Below are 18504 nucleotides of genomic sequence, written 5' to 3'. Positions count from 1 at the left end.
AGTTCTTTTAACAGTAGACAGTCAGAAAATGCATAATTATCCTATTATTTCTCTGGGGAAGGGGGTAGCCTTTATTAATGCTTTCATTTTTGATTCTCCCTGTTAATTGTTCAGACAAGCTCATGATCATTTTCATTCATATTGTCAGGACACAATGAATCAGTGCTGGCAAGTCAACTAGCTATTCAGAAATTAATTCTTTTATTCAAAGTATAACATTTCTGCTTGTTCAGCATTTATGATGTAACTAATCATCCTGAGTTCTATTGTTCTGTTTCCAATCTCAAGATTGCCTGGGGCTTTGTTTCATAATGTGCTTATTAAACTAAGTCAACTGAGACAATTTACCCATCCTAAACTTTCAGCAGAAACAAACTAAGTAACAGGCAGTTAAAATAACCTCAGCCAAACTGAACTTTAATCAGTTCATAGTTTCCTCTGGGATGGAAAGCAGAATCTTGATTGGTTATTTCTGCTTTCCATTGAACAGACACTCAGTGCAGAAAGGAGCCAGGAAGATCTGAAAAAGAATCCGACTGCTAAAGATGCTAATTTGTTTCTGCTCTGTCACAAAATGATCAGTAGTGACTACAGCCTGCTGATTATAGACTGTCTGAGTAAGCAAGGCTTGCCATAAAGATAACAGACTGAGAGCACCTCCACAGTCATTGGTGAGCATTTGTGTAAAAAGGGTGACAAAGTAAGTGGGAGCAGCCACTGAGACAGTGAGGTGGAACTGCTGTTTAGATGAATGTGTTGCTTTTGATAACAAGGTGAAACGCACACAATATGCTGAAGGAACTCAGATCAGGTAGCCTCTACAGAAGAAAATGAACAATCAACATTTTGGGCCGAGATCCTTCACTAGGACTAATGAAGGATCTCAGCCTGAAACATTGACTCCAGATTTCCAACATTTGCATCTCACATCTCAGGGACATTGGATGTGTCTCTAATCTCCCAATTCTGCAGGAGCTTGCACATCCTTCATCTCCAGATTAGAGACACTTCTAATGCCCGTGGTGACAAAACCTGCTGGAAATGTGTCCAGTAGAAAGAGGAATGAGGTCCTGTAAAGTAATGCAGGCTAGTTTGGCAGTGTTAAAAAGTCATTCTTCTAGGGTAATAATCGCTGGATAATTTACTGTGCCACATGTGCAGGTCAGTTGTCACCTGGTGTAATTGGGCAGTATGGGCTTGTGGGCTGGACGGGCCTGTTACCATGCTGTATCTCTAAATCAAAATAATTCACCCAGTGAAAGAAAAATCAGGAGCTGATCTTGTGGGTAACAACAACTGATAAATGGAATTCTTTTAGAAGAGAATTAGTAAAATGTCAATATACTCCGAGAATAAATAAGAAGTGGGTATAGAAGGTTTTAAGAGGGGATAAAAACATATTGGAAGGTACAGGTAAATGGAATCATTGGCATTTCTTGAGGAATACAGTGTCTAGGAATGAAATTAAATAGTTTATGGAGGGAAACAGGCCATTGAATGTCCTTGGGAGCAAAGACCAAGGAAAATATCAAGACAATGTACATCAGGAGAAAGAGGGTGGCCAGGAAGAGAATGGGTCTTCTTGGGGGCCAAAGGGGAAATCTATACAGTACAAGGACTCATGCTTGCAGACAAGGGGTCTTATTAACACCTCCAATTTTCAGTCACCAAGGATGCAGAAGTTAGCAAGTTCGGGGGCGGTGGGGGGTGAGATCTGTGGATAATCTGGATCCAGTCTGTATTATATTAAGAAAGTGGTGTTAGATCTCTGTTGGATGCCTCTCCAAGACCAGATGAGATCTATGGTTGTTACTTGAAGCATGGAATGAGACAGTTGAAAGATTTATGTATCTTCATTGACTAGAGGACCAGATAGCTAACATTGTGAACTTAATTGGAAAGGGCAGCAGAGGAGAGAGGCAGCTAACTAGAGGCTAGTGAGGATCATTGGAGAAAGCCCTAAATGTAAGTGCACATGGCAGGACAGGGGCTGATCAGGGATAGTCACCATGGCCTAGAGCACGGGAAGAACCGTTGTACTAATCTGAAAGTCTGTTCTTTTGAGGTGATAACTAATGAAGACAGAGCAGTACATATAATCTATAAATGGACTTTAAAAAGAAATGTCAAGATCTTGCTAGGCAAGTTTACTAATGAGATTCAAAATTGGTTTGGCAAGGAGGTGGGGGAATGAGTTAGTTCATGGTGGAAGGATGTTTTTCTGATTGGAAATTTATGATCAGTGGTACAGAGATCAGTGCTGGGACCTTTGTTGTTTGTTATAGATGGAAAGCTGGTCAGAGCATTGATAGATGGAATTTATTTCCAATAAGTGTGAGGTGACGATTTGGAAAGTCAAATAGGAGTAGGAAGAAATGATGAAGAACACTGTTAAGGGATGTTGGAAAAACAATTGGACCTTGTGGTTAGGGTTCATAATCCTTGAAAGAAGCAATGTAGACAGATAGGATGGTTATGAAAGCATATAGCATGCTTGAATTCATAATTCAGGGTAAAGAATATGTCGTAATTTTACCGACCACTGGTTTGACCATACTTGCATTGCTGATCACTGCACTAAATTTAAAGGACAGTTAGGAGGTCACTTGAAAAGGCAAGGCACAATAGGCTCTGAACCGAATGTGCACAAATGGGATTGGTGTTTACAACATGGATATAGTGGACCAAAGAGCCTGTTTCCACATTGCACACTTCCATGACTCTACAGAAATTGTAAAAATATGCTCTTCTTCTGCTACTTCTCTTTTCAGCTTGTTGTCAACTTGTTGGGGACCTGGCTTCAAAACCAAGAAGGGATTTGTATCTTCCACGATCAGACAGGGAGATACAGGCAACTAAAAAAAAAACTTTAAGAGAGCAAGGGTTCTTACCTGTAGCTCATCATGCTCCTGCAAAAGTCGGTCATATTCCCTTGTCAGTCCATCACATTGCTTTTGGATTGTAACCTTCTCAGTCTGAGACTTCTCAAGAGCTTTAATCACACAAAACAGTTACGAATTATAATACAATGAAAAATACCAGTTCTAAATTAGTCAGTAAGTTGCATTCATTTTCAAAGATGACAAGGATTCAACTCCAGAACTATTTTCCAATACTGTAACATACCTCAAGCTTAAGTCCTTTGAGATCATACTCTGCAAATTAACACATACAAACAAGCTGGAGGAACTCAGCAGGTCAGGCAGCATCTGTTGAAACGAGCAGACAATGTTTTGGGCCGAGACCCTTCATTGGGCCTGAAGGAGGAAGGGGCAGGGGCCCTATAAAGAAGGTGGGGGGAGGGGGGAAGGTGCCAGGTGAAAAACCAATCAGATGAAGGATCAAGGGGTGGGGGAGGGGAAAGGCAGGAAAGATAAAGAAGGAATGTAAGGGGAAAGCACTATGGGTAGTAGAAGAAGGCAGAATCATGAAAGAGGCGATAGGCAGCTAGAAGAGAAGGCAGAGTGAAAGTGTGAGGGAAGGAATTACCGGAAATTGGAGAATTCAATGTTCATACCAAGGGGCTGGAGACTACCTAGATGGTATATGAGGTGTTGCTCCTCCAACCTGAATTTGGCCTCATCATGGTAGCAGAGGAGGCCATGTATGGACATATCTGAATGGGAATGTGAAGCAGAGTTGAAGTGGATGGCAACCGGGAGATCCTGTCTGTTGTGGTGGACGGAGCGGAGGTGCTCGACGAAGTGGTCCCCAACCTGTGTCGGGTCTCGCCATTGTAGAGGAGGCCGCACCAGGAGCACCGAATGCAATAGATGACCCCAACATACTCACAAGTGAAGTGTTGCCTCACCTGGAAGGACTGTTTGGGGCCCTGAATGGTGGTAAGAGAGGAGGTGTAGGGACAGGTGAAGCACTTACGCTTGCAGGGATAAGTGCCAGGTGGGAGATCTGTGAGGAGGGACGTGTGGACCAGGCAGTCGCGGAGGGAACAATCCCTGCAAAAAGCAGAGAGGGGTAGAGAGGGAAAGATGTGCTTAGTGGTGGGATCCTGTTGAAGGTGGTGGAAGTTGCAGAGGATAATATGCTGGATCTGGAGGCTGGTGGGGTGGTAGGTGAGGACAAGAATCAGTGGATTGGTGCTGCTTCCTGCACCCACGCTGAGTTCGTCAATTTCATCGACTTTGCCTCTAACTTTCACCCAGCCCTCAAATTCACTTGGTCCATCTTGGACACTACTCTCCCCTTTCTCGATCTCCATCTCTGGACAAAGACTGTCCACTGACATCTTCTATAAACCCACTGACTCTCATAATTACCTCGACTATACCTCTTCCCACCCTGCCAAATGTAAAAATGCTATTCCCTATTCCCAGTTCCTCCCTCTCTGCCGCATCTGCTCCCAGGATGAGGCTTTCCACTCCAGGACATCTCAAATGTCCCCTTTCTTTAAGAATTGTGGCTTCCCTTCTGCGGTCATCAATGATGCCCTCACCCGCATCTCCTCCATTTCCCGCACTTTGGCCATCACCCCATCCTCCCATCACCACAGCAGGGACCGAGTTCCACTTGTCCTCACCTACCACTCTACCAGCCTCCGGATCCAGCATATTATCCTCTGCAACTTCCGCCACCTTCAACAGAACCCCACCACTAAACACATCTTTCCCTCTCCACCCTTCTCAGCTTTCCGCAGGGATTGTTCCCTCCGCGACTGCCTGGTCCACATGTCCCTTCCCACAGATCTCCCACCTAGCACTTATCCCTGCAAGTGTAAGTGCTAAACCTGTCCCTACACCTCCTCTCTTACCACCATTCAGGACCCCAAACAGTCCTTCTAGGTGAGGCAACACTTCACTTGTGAGTCTGTTGGGGGTCATCTATTGCATCCAATGCTCCTGGTGCCGCCTCCTCTACATTGGCGAGACCCAACGCAGATTGGGGGACTGCTTCGTCGAGCACCTCCGCTCCGTCCACCACAACAGACAGGATCTCCTGGTTGCCACCCACTTCAACTCTGCTTCACATTCCCTTTCGGATATGTCCATACATGGCCTCTTCTACTGCCATGAGGCCAAATTCAGGTTGGAGGAGCAACACCTCATATACTGTCTGGGTAGTCTCCAGCCCCTTGGTATGAACATCGAATTCTCCAACTTCCGGTAATTCCTTCCCTCCCCCTTCCCACTTTCACTCTGCCTCCTCTTCCAGCTGCCTATCACCTCTCTCATGATTCTGCCCTCTTCTACTACCCATAGTGCTTTCCCCTTATATTCCTTCTTTGTCTTTCCTGCCTATCCCCTCCCCCACCCCTTGATCTTTCATCTGATTGGTTTTTCACCTGGCACCTCCCCCCCCCCCCCCCCCCCCACCTGATGAAGGGTCTCGGCCCAAAACGTTGACTGCTCGTTTCTACGGATGCTGCCCGACCTGTTGAGTTCCTCCAGCTTGTTTGTACGTGTTGATTTGACCACAGCATCTGCAATGTACTTTGTGTTTAATACTCTGCAAATAATTTCTATAAGCCAATAATAGGACACACTGACAACCAACTCATTAAGAGATATCTGGATTATTTACAGAGCTTGATTTCATTATTTCAAGATCCCACATATTCAGATTGGGAACCTCTGCCTTTCTTATCCTTGTAACTTTCCAAATGTCTCTTAAATACTGTACCCATAGCTACCATTTTATCTAGCAGTTTGTTCCACATTCCCATCATTACCTGTGTGGAAAATGTTGCCCCTTGTGTACCCCTTTAAATCTTTCCCTTCTCTTCTTAAATTTTCTTCAAGGTTTCATGATCCAATGTTCCAAAATTAATTAACTCAAACCTCTCTGACAAGTGGTTATTAATGAAAATGGTAACTGCCAATATTTGACCTTCTGAAGGTTGAAATGTGTTATCTGAGAAATCATTTCAACACAAACAAGATCATACGCAACTCACAATTTTTCTTCACCTACAAACAGGTAATGACTAGTTTCTTGAATTGTTGATCCCCAAATAGATGGCAGAGGCCAATTCAAAACCTTGCTTAATTTTCCTTCACAAAACAAAACTCACTCTGCTATACACTTTTTAACTAATGTAGTTTGAAATTTGAAGTCTTTACAAATGCACTTACACTGCAACATGAAGTTTCACGCTTAAATTTGACAGCTGCAAAATTGTAAGTGAAATCATGCTAACTTAAAATTGCCTAACTCAAAACTTAAAATTATCACAACCATTTTTTAATGAATGCCAACACACAATACCACAAATATTTTCAATTCTTCTAGGGATGGCAGCTGAACAATTTCTAGAAGTTGAAATCGACAAAATTACAGGTTCTTATGAGGATTCCTATAATGGTACAGCGGGTTTACTCAGTCTCAACAATACAATTAAGAGTTAAGTTTGATCCATGCCTGTACTAAGTTAACTGGTCTCCACTAGAAAAGGAAGACTAAGCAGCTTCATTGTCAGTGGGGAATGAAGAGATTATTCAAAGAAAAGGTTGAACCATGAGATAGATATTAAAATTAAAGGAATCTTGGATTTAAGATAATAATATCATAAGTACCCCCCCCCCCCCCCCAATGTGAAGTCTTACCAACCCTAGGTCTGCCTCTATTAAATCTCTGGAATAGTCACCAATCTTTAGCTGCTAGACATCAGACATCAACAGAAATCTATTTTCCTCAATACAATCTAGCTCTATAATATTCTATTAGGAAGGCAATATAGAAAATGTCCTCCAGTTTTCAGCAGAAAGGTTTGGCCAATAGCTAAGTTAATACTTGAACTTCTCATTGAGTTTTCTAGTTAGAAATGAACCTATTACTAACAGCACAGCAAATGTGGTTTCTAGTATAATTTTACTTCAGTGCTTGGATTTAGGTTGAGAGAAATACAGCACAGAAATAGGCTTTTGGCCCACCAAACTACCCATTTATGCTAAACCTATATTAATTCCCCTCTTTAAAAGTTCTCCTCATTTTTTCACCAGCTCCCCTGGATTTTTTTCCACTGACATTGAGAAATTTACAGTGGCCAAACAAATCACCAACCCAAATGTCTTTAGGGTGTAGGAGAGACACCCGAAGGAAACCCACATGATAATAGGGAGAAGATGCAAACACCAAGCTGAATCGTTATCTAGAACAGCTTTGTCACCCCCAGAAATAACTATTTCAGGATTGTTTAGCTTCCCATCATCCATCCAAAATGATACAGGTCAAATCATAAATCTCACCATCCTCTTTTTGCACATCTTGCTTGTATTTAACAACCTACACTTGCGCAATTTAAGTAATGGCTCACTTTTGTTTCAAAATCCAATCACGTCTTTGAATTCTGTACCCTTTATTAATGACTCCAGCTTGTGGCCCCAGATATCTGTAGACCTCCATTCTGGTCTCTTTACGTATTCCTGATTTTAATCCCTCCACTGTTGGCAGTTATATATTCATCTGCCTAACCTGTAAGCTCTAAAGGGTGGTGAGGTGGAGATGCGTCTCTACTAAAGGAGTTGTAAGGCACTCCTTCCCTCCGCTAGCCTGCAAGTCACCCTTGAGGACGGTGTAGCCCCTGCTTAGCTCCTCCCAAACAGGGTTATGTGAAGCCAAGGGAACAGGTGGTGGACGGTCATGTGACGAGCTGGTGCATATCAAGTCCGGCTTATGCAACCACTGACATCAATCTCTGAAGAGTATTGATAATAGCCAAGCTCATCCATCCCGTAAAGACACTGCCCAGAAGGTAATGGCAGTTACTTCTTTAAAAAAAATTTGCCAAGAATAATCATGGTCGTGAAAAGACCATGATCATCCACCTCATATGACACAGTACATAATGATGATGAACCACTAAGCTTCAGAATTTTCTCTACAAACATCTCCTTACCTTCTGTGGACTTCTTCAATTCAGTCTTCAGTTTTTCTACTTCCTTAATCAACTGCTTGTTTTCCTCTTCAAATTTCTTATTTCCATCACCTTCACCTCTACCAAAAGCCTATTAACAAAACAAAATTCAAAAGCCTTAGAAAGAAGTAGTGTAAATGACGCAAGTTTCTCCTACAGGGGAAAAAAGAATGTAGGGCTAATGATGTTGATAACTTTTATCTTTTTATGCATGTTTTTAATTGCTGGGATTATTTGCAGTCATACACCAAGGCAAAGGTTTTTCATGTTCTACTCTGACAACTGCCCATGGCTCACTCATGGCACTCGCCAACAACTGAAAGAGATGGAGGCAACTGGTGCATTGTTGATCTGTACAGTGCCCCTTTAACCCAAGCATGTAGCATGAACTGCAAACATAACCGTAATGTAACTGACAAAATGCTAAGCATCCTGTTTCGAAATTTTCAAACTTCAACAGCTTTCCACTATTGGTGTGGAGAAATGATTCCTGACATTATCTTGCTGCTCTTGTTTTGGACTCCTCTCACAAGAAATACTTGAATATCTACCTTTTAATTATTTTAAATAGCTTAATTAAATCAACTTTTAAATCTTCTATCTTCACAGGAATATTTTGTAACAAACCCTGGTATCATTTTAGTGTGTGTCTATGCTCTTTACCTCCAATAGAGGAGGATACATTATTAATGAACTTATAAATAAGGAACACATTAAAAATGAAATTAAGCAGCAGTTTGGTAGTCAAGGTGTGGACCAACTGCAATTTAATTACACGTGACCAGCTGGTCATGGGGGCCTGGAGTGTGTGAAACAAAACAAAGTTTGCATCCCTCTTAAATATTTTTGTTGCTCCTATTTTCACAAATAAGGGAAATGCATACAAGCTATTTAAGGGCCTATGATGATTAATACTTGAGAGGAGAAACTCTAAGCCTTCTTGACTCTAACTCTGTGGACAGGCTGTGCCCAAATGAGGTTGTGCACCTGGAGCTTCCAAGATGTGAATATCTGGAGGTCAATGGCCAAAAGTCTCAACTAATACCGGCTAGAGCCAGTATTTAGTTAGAAATGTAGGATGAAATTTAACAGTTGAGATAATGGAAGAAAGTTTACTAGCAGCCAGTGGGGTGGGTTTAGGGGCCAGGAGGCTCCAACTACTCTCACATATTTATTCTGGAGATTTACAAAATTTTCAGTGTCTAGTTTTTAAAATGACAGCTTTCATGTATGATTCAGTAGGTTTTTAAAGCTGTGTACATTAGCTTCATATATCAGCATGGGTTTGAAGGATTAATGCTTCCCAGTATCAAGCAGAACCTAATCTTACAGAAAGATGAGAAATTCAAACCAGGGGTTCACTTGGGGTGGATGTTTGGGTGAAGTGACAAAGATAGGATTAATTTCAATGAAAACATTCCTCACTTAATTTCACTATCAGTGAAATAAATGGTTCAGACTTTAACTTCATATGAATCATCTGAAGGTTTGAAAACAATTTTAATCTTTAAAAAATTCACTTTTGGATAACCTGTTAAACATTTCAAATTTCAGTTCTGAGCTATTAAGTTGTTTTTAAAAAAAAATCAGGAGAAAGGAGGAATTCAGAGACACTAGAGAAACTGTAAAGTCGAGTACAACATGAACTCATCAATGACTAATGGTGATATGTTGATGGAAGAGCCTTGGGGATTGCAGGAGAATGGTTGGAGAGGGGTCTGATCTGTGTGGGCCTGAAATACACAAGGTATCCAAAGTACTCATACACATCATTATGCTGGGAAGACTAAGTTCATGGAGCACTTTACCTCTATGTCCCAACATAGAGGTACAAAGGTGAATTGTATCTGGTTTTAAAAAGACGACTGTGAAACAGAGAAATTACTTTCATGTTCTTCTGGAAATACATTATTTTCAATTGCTTAATAAGGAAAGAGCCGCATCACACAAATTTAAGTTTTATACATGTGGGTCTTAATTTTTAAAATCACTAATTCAGTAACAAAAATTGTATTCTGCCTACTTTTCAGATGAAATAAATAAAACATTAAAAACAGTACATTATATCTTAGCAAAAGCTCTTACCTGCATTAATCAACTAAGAAAGACAGTTGTGCCAGTAATCTGAGAAATGCTGTTGTGACAATACAAGATACTAAACAATGGCAAAAACATAAAAATAGGAAGAAATTAATGGGACAAAAACAAGCTGAAATGATGACTTGACTGAGGGAGTCTTAATTGTGGGTGTGTGTTTTCTTTCTCTCTCCACCACCACAAGTTCTGATTATTACTGTTTTTATTTTAGATCTGGAGCACCTACAATACTTTATATTTGTCTCACACTTGCATTACCTTTCTTAGTTCTTCATTTTCCTCCATGTATCTTTTAGCTGCATCGTTTGCATTATCTGTTTGAACTTTAAGTGCCTGATTTTCTCCCATTGCAATTGCCAATTCTGAGATAAGGGTGATCATACGTCGAAGAATACTGCAAAGAAAATTGCATAAATGGGACACGATTATAGGGACATGTTTTAATATGTCATAGAAAGCCGAATTAAGTAAAAGAGCATTAAGGTAGCATTAAAGCAGTAGGAACTGGGTTATGATAGTATGCCAGTTAGTGCTGTTGTGTCTGCAGTATGACCATCGAACAATGGTGAATACATTAAATATCAGCACTTTTATCTCAAGCAAGAGGTGTGTGTAATAAGCAAAAATTAATGTTGTGAAAATTCACATTTCTTTATTGCTAAAGTTTAACACAAGTTTTTAATATTATTCAAAGACACGCTTACTTGGAGATAAAGGGCCTTAGAGAACTGCAAAATCTTCTTAACTTTCGTGACAATGCAATTTGCAGCATTCATCATAACAACCGAAGTTATTCTAAACACTCTCAATTGAAAGACATAATAAACTCAGGACACTTCTCTCCAAGTCGCAACTTGGAGAATTCTACTTGGACATACTTATTGGTATTTGCACGATTCTTTATACAGTCAAAGAACAGAAACACCCTTCAGCCCACCTAGTCCATGCCCTATTATTCTGCCTAGTCCCATTGACCTGTACCTGGATGATAGCCCTCAATATACGTCCAATGTATTTATTCAAACTCCTTTTAAATATTGAAATCAAACCCACATCCACCTCTTCCACAGGCAGCTTGCTCTACACTCTCAGTAACAATTCACCCTCACTTCCTCTAAAGGTTTTCATCTTTCATTCTTAACCTATGACCTCTAGATCTAATCTTATTCAACCTAAATGAAACAAAAGCCTACTTGCATTTGCCCAATCTATACTCATCAGTTTTGTATACCTCTATCAAATCTCCTATCATTCTCTTGGGAATAAAGTCCCAACCTATTCAACATTTTCCTATAACTGATGTTCTCAAGTCTCGGCAGCATCCTTGTAAATTGGGTTTTCAGATAATTACTCAGAATAACAATCATACATTACAAAGTATTTACAGCAGTGACACAAATATGTAGTCCAACAGGTCTACCCTGGTTGAAAAGCAATAAATAAAGACAATAGACAATAGGTGCAGAAGTAGACCATTCGGCCCTTCGAGCCTGCATCGCCATTTTGAGATCATGGCTGATCAATTCCTATCAATACCCGGTTCCTGCCTTGTCCCCATATCCCTTGATTCCCCTATCCATAAGATACCTATCTAGCTCCTTCTTGAAAGCATCCAGAGAATTGGCCTCCACTACCTTCTGAGGCAGTGCATTCCAGACCCCCACAACTCTCTGGGAGAAGAAGTTTTTCCTTAACTCTGTCCTAAATGACCTACCCCTTATTCTCAAACCATGCCCTCTGGTACTGGACTCTCTCAGCATCTGGAACATATTTCCTGCCTCTATCTTGTCCAATCCCTTAATAATCTTATATGTTTCAATCAGATCCCCTCTCTATCTCCTTAATTCCAGTGTGTACGAGCCCAGTCTCTCTAACCTCTCTGCGTAAGACAGTCCAGACATCCCAGGAATTAACCTCGTGAATCTACGCTGCACTTCCTCTACAGCCAGGATGTCCTTCCTTAACTCTGGAGACCAAAACTGTACACAATACTCCAGGTGTGGTCTCACCAGGGCCCTGTACAAATGCAAGAGGATTTCCTTGCTCTTGTACTCAATTCCCTTTGTAATAAAGGCCAACATTCCATTAGCCTTCTTCACTGCCTGCTGCACTTGCTCATTCATCTTCAGTGACTGATGAACAAGGACTCCTAGATCTCTTTGTATTTCTCCCTTACCTAACTCTACACTGTTCAGATAATAATCTGCCTTCCTGTTCTTACTCCCAAAGTGGATAACCTCACACGTATTCACATTAAACGCCATCTGCCAAGTATCTGCCCACTCACCCAGCCTATCCAAGTCACCCTGAATTCTCCTAACATCCTCATCACATGTCACACTGCCACCCAGCTTAGTATCATCAGCAAATTTGCTGATGTTATTTTCTATGCCTTCATCCAAATCGTTAACGTAAATGGTAAACAGCTGTGGTCCCAATACCGAGCCCTGTGGCACCCCACTAGTCACCACCTGCCATTCTGAGAAACACCCATTCACCACTACCCTTTGCTTTCTATCTGCCAACCAGTTTTCTATCCATGTCAATGCCTTCCCCCCGATGCCCTGAGCTTTGATTTTACCACCAATCTTCTATGTGGGACCTTATCAAATGCCTTCTGAAAATCGAGGTACACTACATCCACTGGATCTCCCCCGTCTAACTTCCTGGTTACATCCTTGAAAAACTCCAACAGATTAGTCAAGCATGATTTACCCTTGGTAAATCCATGCTGGCTTGGCCCAATCCTATCACTGCTATCTAGATATGCCACTATTTCATCTTTAATAATGGACTCTAGCATCTTCCCCACCACTGATGTCAGGCTGACAGGTCGATAGTTCTCTGTTTTCTCCCTCCCTCCTTTCTTAAAAAGTGGGATAACATTAGCCATTCTCCAATCCTCAGGAACTGATCCTGAATTTAAGGAACATTGGAAAATGATTACCAATGCATCCGCAATTTCCAGGGCCACCTCCTTTAGTACCCTAGGGTGCAGACCATCTGGACCTGGGGATTTGTCAGCCTTCAGTCCCATCAGTCTTCTCATCACCGTTTCCTTCCAAATGTCAATCTGTTTCATTTCCTCTGTTACCCTATGTCCTTGGCCCATCCATACATCTGGGAGATTGCTTGCGTCTTCCTCAGTGAAAACAGATCTAAAGTACTCATTAAATTCTTCTGCCATTTCTCTGTTTCCCTTAACAATTTCACCCAATTCATTCTTCAAGGGCCCAACATTGTTCTTAACTATCTTCTTTCTCTTCACATACCTAAAAAAGCTTTTGCTATCTTCCTTTATATTCCTAGCTAGCTTGCGTTCGTACCTCATTTTTTCTCCCCGTATTGTCTTTTTAGTTAAGTTCTATTGTTCCTTAAAAACTTCCCAATCATCTGTCCTCCCACTCACCTTAGCTCTGTCATATTTCCTTTTTTTTTTAATGCTATGCAGTCTCTGACTTCCTTTGTCAACCACTGAGGCCCCTTCCCCCCCTTTGAATCCTTCCTTCTCTGGGGGATGAACTGATTTTGCACCTTGTGCATTATTCCCAAGAATACCTGCCATTGCTGTTCCATTGTCTTTTCTGCTAGGCTATTCGTCCAGTCAACTTTGGCCAGCTCCTCCCTCATGGCTCCATAGTTTCCCCTGTTCATCTGCAACACTGACACCTCCGAGCTGCCCTTATCCTTCTCAAATTGCAGATAAAAGCTTATCATATTGTGATCACTACCTCCTAATGGCTCCTTTACTGCGAGATCACTTAGCAAATCCTGTTCATTACATAACACTAAATCCAGAATAGTCTTGTCCCTGGTTGGCTCTCGTACAAGTTGTTCCAAGAATGCATCCCGTAGGCACTCTACAAACTCCCTATCCTGTGGTCCAGCACCAACCTGATTCTCCCAGTTCACCTGCATGTTGAAATCCCCCATAACTACTGCGACATTACCTTTGCCACATGCCAATGTTAACTCCCTATTCAACTTGCACCCAATATCTATGCTACTGTTTGCTGGCCTGTAGACAACACCCATTTGGGTCCTTTTGCCCTTACTGTTCCTCAGTTCTATCCACACAGACTCTACTTCTCCTGACCTGATGTCCCCCCTTGCAAAGGACTGAATCTCATTCCTCACCAACAGGGCCACTAAAGACCACAGTTGTTGGAAATTTGAAATAAATACAGAATACTTGAGATACTCAGCAATTCAGACAGAATCTGTGGAGAGGCAAGCAGTGTTAACATTACAGATCAATGAGTCATAATCAGTTCAGATATTTATGTTCCAACCAGACTCTCATTATCCTTTAATTTTAAATTTTAATTCCTCTTACTCTCATACAATTATTTAACCTCTTAAGTGCATCAAATGCAATTTGTTTAACAGCTGACAGCAGACTCAATTTCCTCACCATTCACTGCAGATGGACAATTTTGAACTAAAGATGTCAAAAAGTGAAAATATTGTTTGCATTGTGCACTTACAGCCAGAGAAACAATGAAAATCCAGAAATGTAAAGATTCCTTTGTGCCCGGAAAAGTTTCATGTTAACATGATCATACATATTTGGAAGCAATTTTTCGTCTTTTCCAATTCCATGATTTATCGAATATTTTCTCACCTCTCTAATGGCATCTACAAAGAGCGACAGATTTTGAAACACATTTTGAGCTTCATGATAGTTCACAAAATGGCAAAAAAATACATTCAAGACACACATGTTCAACCACCCACCCAAAATTTGTATCTAGACTCAAGCAAAGAGCATTCAGGCAAAATTTCCTTTTAAACAGTAAATAAAAGAAAAGCCAACCAGCTAAAATTAAGTGTCACAATGGGAAATCAAATTTTTTTAAAATTATGGAACACTTTACTCTCTACACAGTCCAAAGGGCCTTTCCATACTCTCTATGACAATCATAAATATCTAATCTTATGCTATTTCCTGATTATCTCACACTTGTCTGCAACAAGTGGCATTAACCAGGAGGCTCTTATTCCAGACTGCATATTAGACCAGACTACATTACTATCCTTTTGATTTAAGATTTGGCGACCAATATAAAATTTTGCCTACTTCAATATCATATTTCTAAAATCCAATGGGTGAGCGGTTGGGCTGGAAATCTTTCATCAACTGCAGCCACAACCCTTAGTGGTCTTCTGAAATGACTTAGCAAAGTGGTTAGTTGTATCAAAATCAACTCTGGTAATCTATGGATCACACAAAAATAGGATTAGCCGAGGATTTAGATTGGACAAAGCTTTCCCACACCCAGTTTACCTTGCAGTATCTTCTTCATCTAAGGATTAAAGCTCAATGCAGGGAAAGCTGTCCCACAGACCAACAGTCATACTCAGAGAAACAAATCTTTCATCTAAAGTCAGATATTCCCATTTCAACTGCTGATGCATCCTGCCTAAAGATCCAACATAGTCAAAAATAATGACAGTCCTTTGAAATCGGAAAGGACCCTGTAAATCCATACCGTTGGTTCTAGACCTTAGGGGTATCATACGATATCAGATCAAACATAGCAAGGAAATTTGATGTCTATCATTCACTCTCACATCGGCAGAAAAACCAGACCTCCTCTCTGAACATATCTTGCAAGCAGCACCTGTCATCACCAAATATTTTTGAAGTCACCTCATGATACCATTAGACAACACGTCTAACTACTTTGAAAATTTCTCTGCTGAAACTCATCTCTATAGAAGCCAACTGTAATTCATCTAGTGGATCCAAGAGGTAACTCTTGAGGCGTGCAATAATCAGAAATGGGTCCCAGTTCCTTTATACCATACTTCCAACAGAAGTTCTTTAGTAACTTAGATTTCTGCAAAACTTTGAGGGTAATGAACCAGAATTAACAATGCTTTCTCTCCACTTTTAGCTTAGTAAGAATTAGTTTTGCAATTACTAAGTAAGTCAGGCAAGGAAAAGAAACCATTATACAACAGGATTGCAAAAGTCAAATGCACAAGATGCAATTCAATGTAATCAAATACTTCTTTCAATGTGACTTTACAGCTCTATATTACAAAACTAACTTGTGTCACAAAGACTAGGTTACCAACGTGGCTCCGAAAAATTTCTGTATGCTAGTTAAAGAGCTAGACTACGGTTAGAAACACAAGCAACTTCATCAGAAGAATCCTAGAAGGCAAAAAGCTGTTAAAAATAGCAAATGACACAATGAAGATGGTTTAGAATTTTTGTTGAAAATTAAGACAATACAGAATTTTGTGTTGAAATATTCTTAAGATCAAATGAAAGGAAAAGCACTACCATAAATATCAATGTTGACAAAACAACACAAAGAATGTACATAGTAGGATGTTACTTTCAGCCTGTGAGTGAAATATGAGAACAAATGGAAATAGTTGTTTCTCTCCATATTTTAGTGCAAAACTGCAATTCCAGTATCAAATTTGGTATCAAGATATTGATCTCAATTCAAGTAAAAGATAAACTTCTTAATGGTCGTATTCCTGTGTTTGGCTGCATTATATAGTAGAAAAGACCAACATTCTTCTGAAAGAAAGTTCTGTATTCTCACTCTATGCTCTGCTGCATTTATCAGTCTAGCAGGAGTTCATGGAGCCCTTGTTATATCTGCATCCAAATTTTACAAATTCAGCCTAAATACAACAATCCGTTCCCACCTTAATATTCACTTTAGTACTAAACAGGAGGGAAAATATTGTTGCAATTCTACAACAAAATGCATTTCAAGAAAACTCACTGAGACTGTTCAAATACAAATGTTTAAGTTCAATACTGAGTAAGAAACCACTTCATCATAGAGCCAAAAAGCTGTAGATACTGTTTTACAAATTAACCTAATCATGATGCAAAACTATGTTGAAACCCATCATCAAGTTGCTGTTGTTGCTATTCCTCTCCACGCCTTATGGGGCATCAGGTAACACCCTTGCCATTTCATAAGCATTCTTGCCCATATTTTCCCACACAAGGCTGAGTTCTTAGCTCAACACAAAACCCAGCATGGACAGAAAGCATGCAAATAGCCGGCTGGATTCGAACCCGGGACCACTAGCTTCGAAGTTCAGTGCAGATGCCACTACACCACCAGCCCTAAATCCTCACGATGTGCACCTTCAAAAAGCTATCAAATGCTCTGGTCCAGAAAAACAGAAGCACTCAGAGTGCAAGGCAATTGCAAGTAATAAATAAAATCATGCAAAAACAATAAATTTAAATTTGATTCTTCAGTATATACAGTCTATGAAAATGCATTAAATCCATTTTCCTGAAATATTGCACTTACCAAAAAACAAGACAACCAAGACTACAATAATTGTGAGGAAGGCTCTACTCCAAAAGGAAGCAACTTTCTCCCACAAACGGAAAGAAAAAACTTTCCACCACCTGAAAAGAATCACAAAATTGTAGTACAAAGCATAACTGGAGGGGGCAAAAAACATTATATTTTTGCTTTGAAATTACAAAACAAGGAATGACCATTCCACCTAAAGGAACCTCTCAGCAGGTTAGCATATAACCTCTCAGGCTTTGCCCTTCTCCCTCAGGGGTTGACTTAATTCCCCTTTAAATGATTGTTATTGTAACCATCTTATGTTATGGCAAGTTCCACATTCCAATGAATTTCAGGTTATAGATACTTCAGCAAGATAGCACGGGTAACAAATGGCCTTTATCTTGCTTCTAGTTATTTGGTTCTTTTGACAAGAGTAATTTAGCCTTTCCTGCCCACAAGCAAAACAAAGCATAATAACACTAGTTTCTGTGGTAACTATGTGAAACTTCGAATTTCAAGTCTATGATGGTTTGCTTCATTAATTTTTTTTGGTAGGGAAAAAGGATTACTGTTATATAGCATTTCTTGAGGCACACTTGATAAACAGCTTACATTTATTTATCTGGAAATATAACAAATTGCTTCAAAAGTGTTACTATAACAATGAACCATACAAGTTTTCAGGTAGATTTTAAACAGTAAATATAAGGCGAAGAAGGTGGAGAGTGTATTGGAGCCATGTAGGAAGGTTTATGGAAGATGATCTTAGATTTGGGTCTTCTGCAATTTAAGAAATGGCAAACAGAGCATAATTAAAACTTTGCATACTCAAGAATCCATTAGAGGTCATGCTTAGTCTTGCAAACATTGTGCAGAGGGATTAAAGATTTATGCAAGATACCATGATATGTCAGGGAGAGAAGAGAAAACAGAAATTTGAAATCAATCTTCCAAACTAGAAGTCACTAGAGACTTCAGATGAAAGGACTGTACATGTTCTAAATAAAAACTGACCAACAAACACAGAATGCCAAAAGAACTCAGCAAGTCAGGCAGCATCTATGAAGGGGGATTGATGTTTTGCGTTGAGGCCTTCACCAGGACTGGAAAGGAAGGGAGGCAGAGACCAGAACCAGACGGAGGGAGGGAAAGGAGTACAAGTTGGCAAATGATCAGAGAGAACAGGTGACGGGGAGTGTGGGATGAAGTAAGAAGCTGGGAGAGGTAAGTGGAAGAGATAAAGGGCTG

At 40.3% G+C, this 18504-nt stretch overlaps 1 protein-coding gene across 2 annotated transcripts in view; it reads right to left on the bottom strand.

Moving 5' to 3' along the window:
• The window catches only part of dus4l (dihydrouridine synthase 4-like (S. cerevisiae)), a 69947-nt gene that overhangs the window by 3378 nt on the left and 48065 nt on the right, over positions 1-18504 (bottom strand). For both annotated transcript variants that reach the window (XM_073066329.1, XM_073066328.1), the window contains 5 exons: positions 17266-17366; positions 14455-14605; positions 10226-10361; positions 7853-7961; positions 2892-2992 (listed from right to left, as the gene is read on the bottom strand). In XM_073066329.1, coding sequence (XP_072922430.1) covers positions 2892-2992; positions 7853-7961; positions 10226-10361; positions 14455-14605; positions 17266-17366 — 598 coding nt within the window. The remainder of the gene's footprint in view (positions 1-2891; positions 2993-7852; positions 7962-10225; positions 10362-14454; positions 14606-17265; positions 17367-18504) is intronic.

Source organism: Hemitrygon akajei, chromosome 14 (genome assembly GCF_048418815.1).
Source record: "Hemitrygon akajei chromosome 14, sHemAka1.3, whole genome shotgun sequence".
Classification (NCBI taxonomy): domain Eukaryota; kingdom Metazoa; phylum Chordata; class Chondrichthyes; order Myliobatiformes; family Dasyatidae; genus Hemitrygon; species Hemitrygon akajei.
This window is presented reverse-complemented; position numbering and strand designations above follow the sequence as displayed.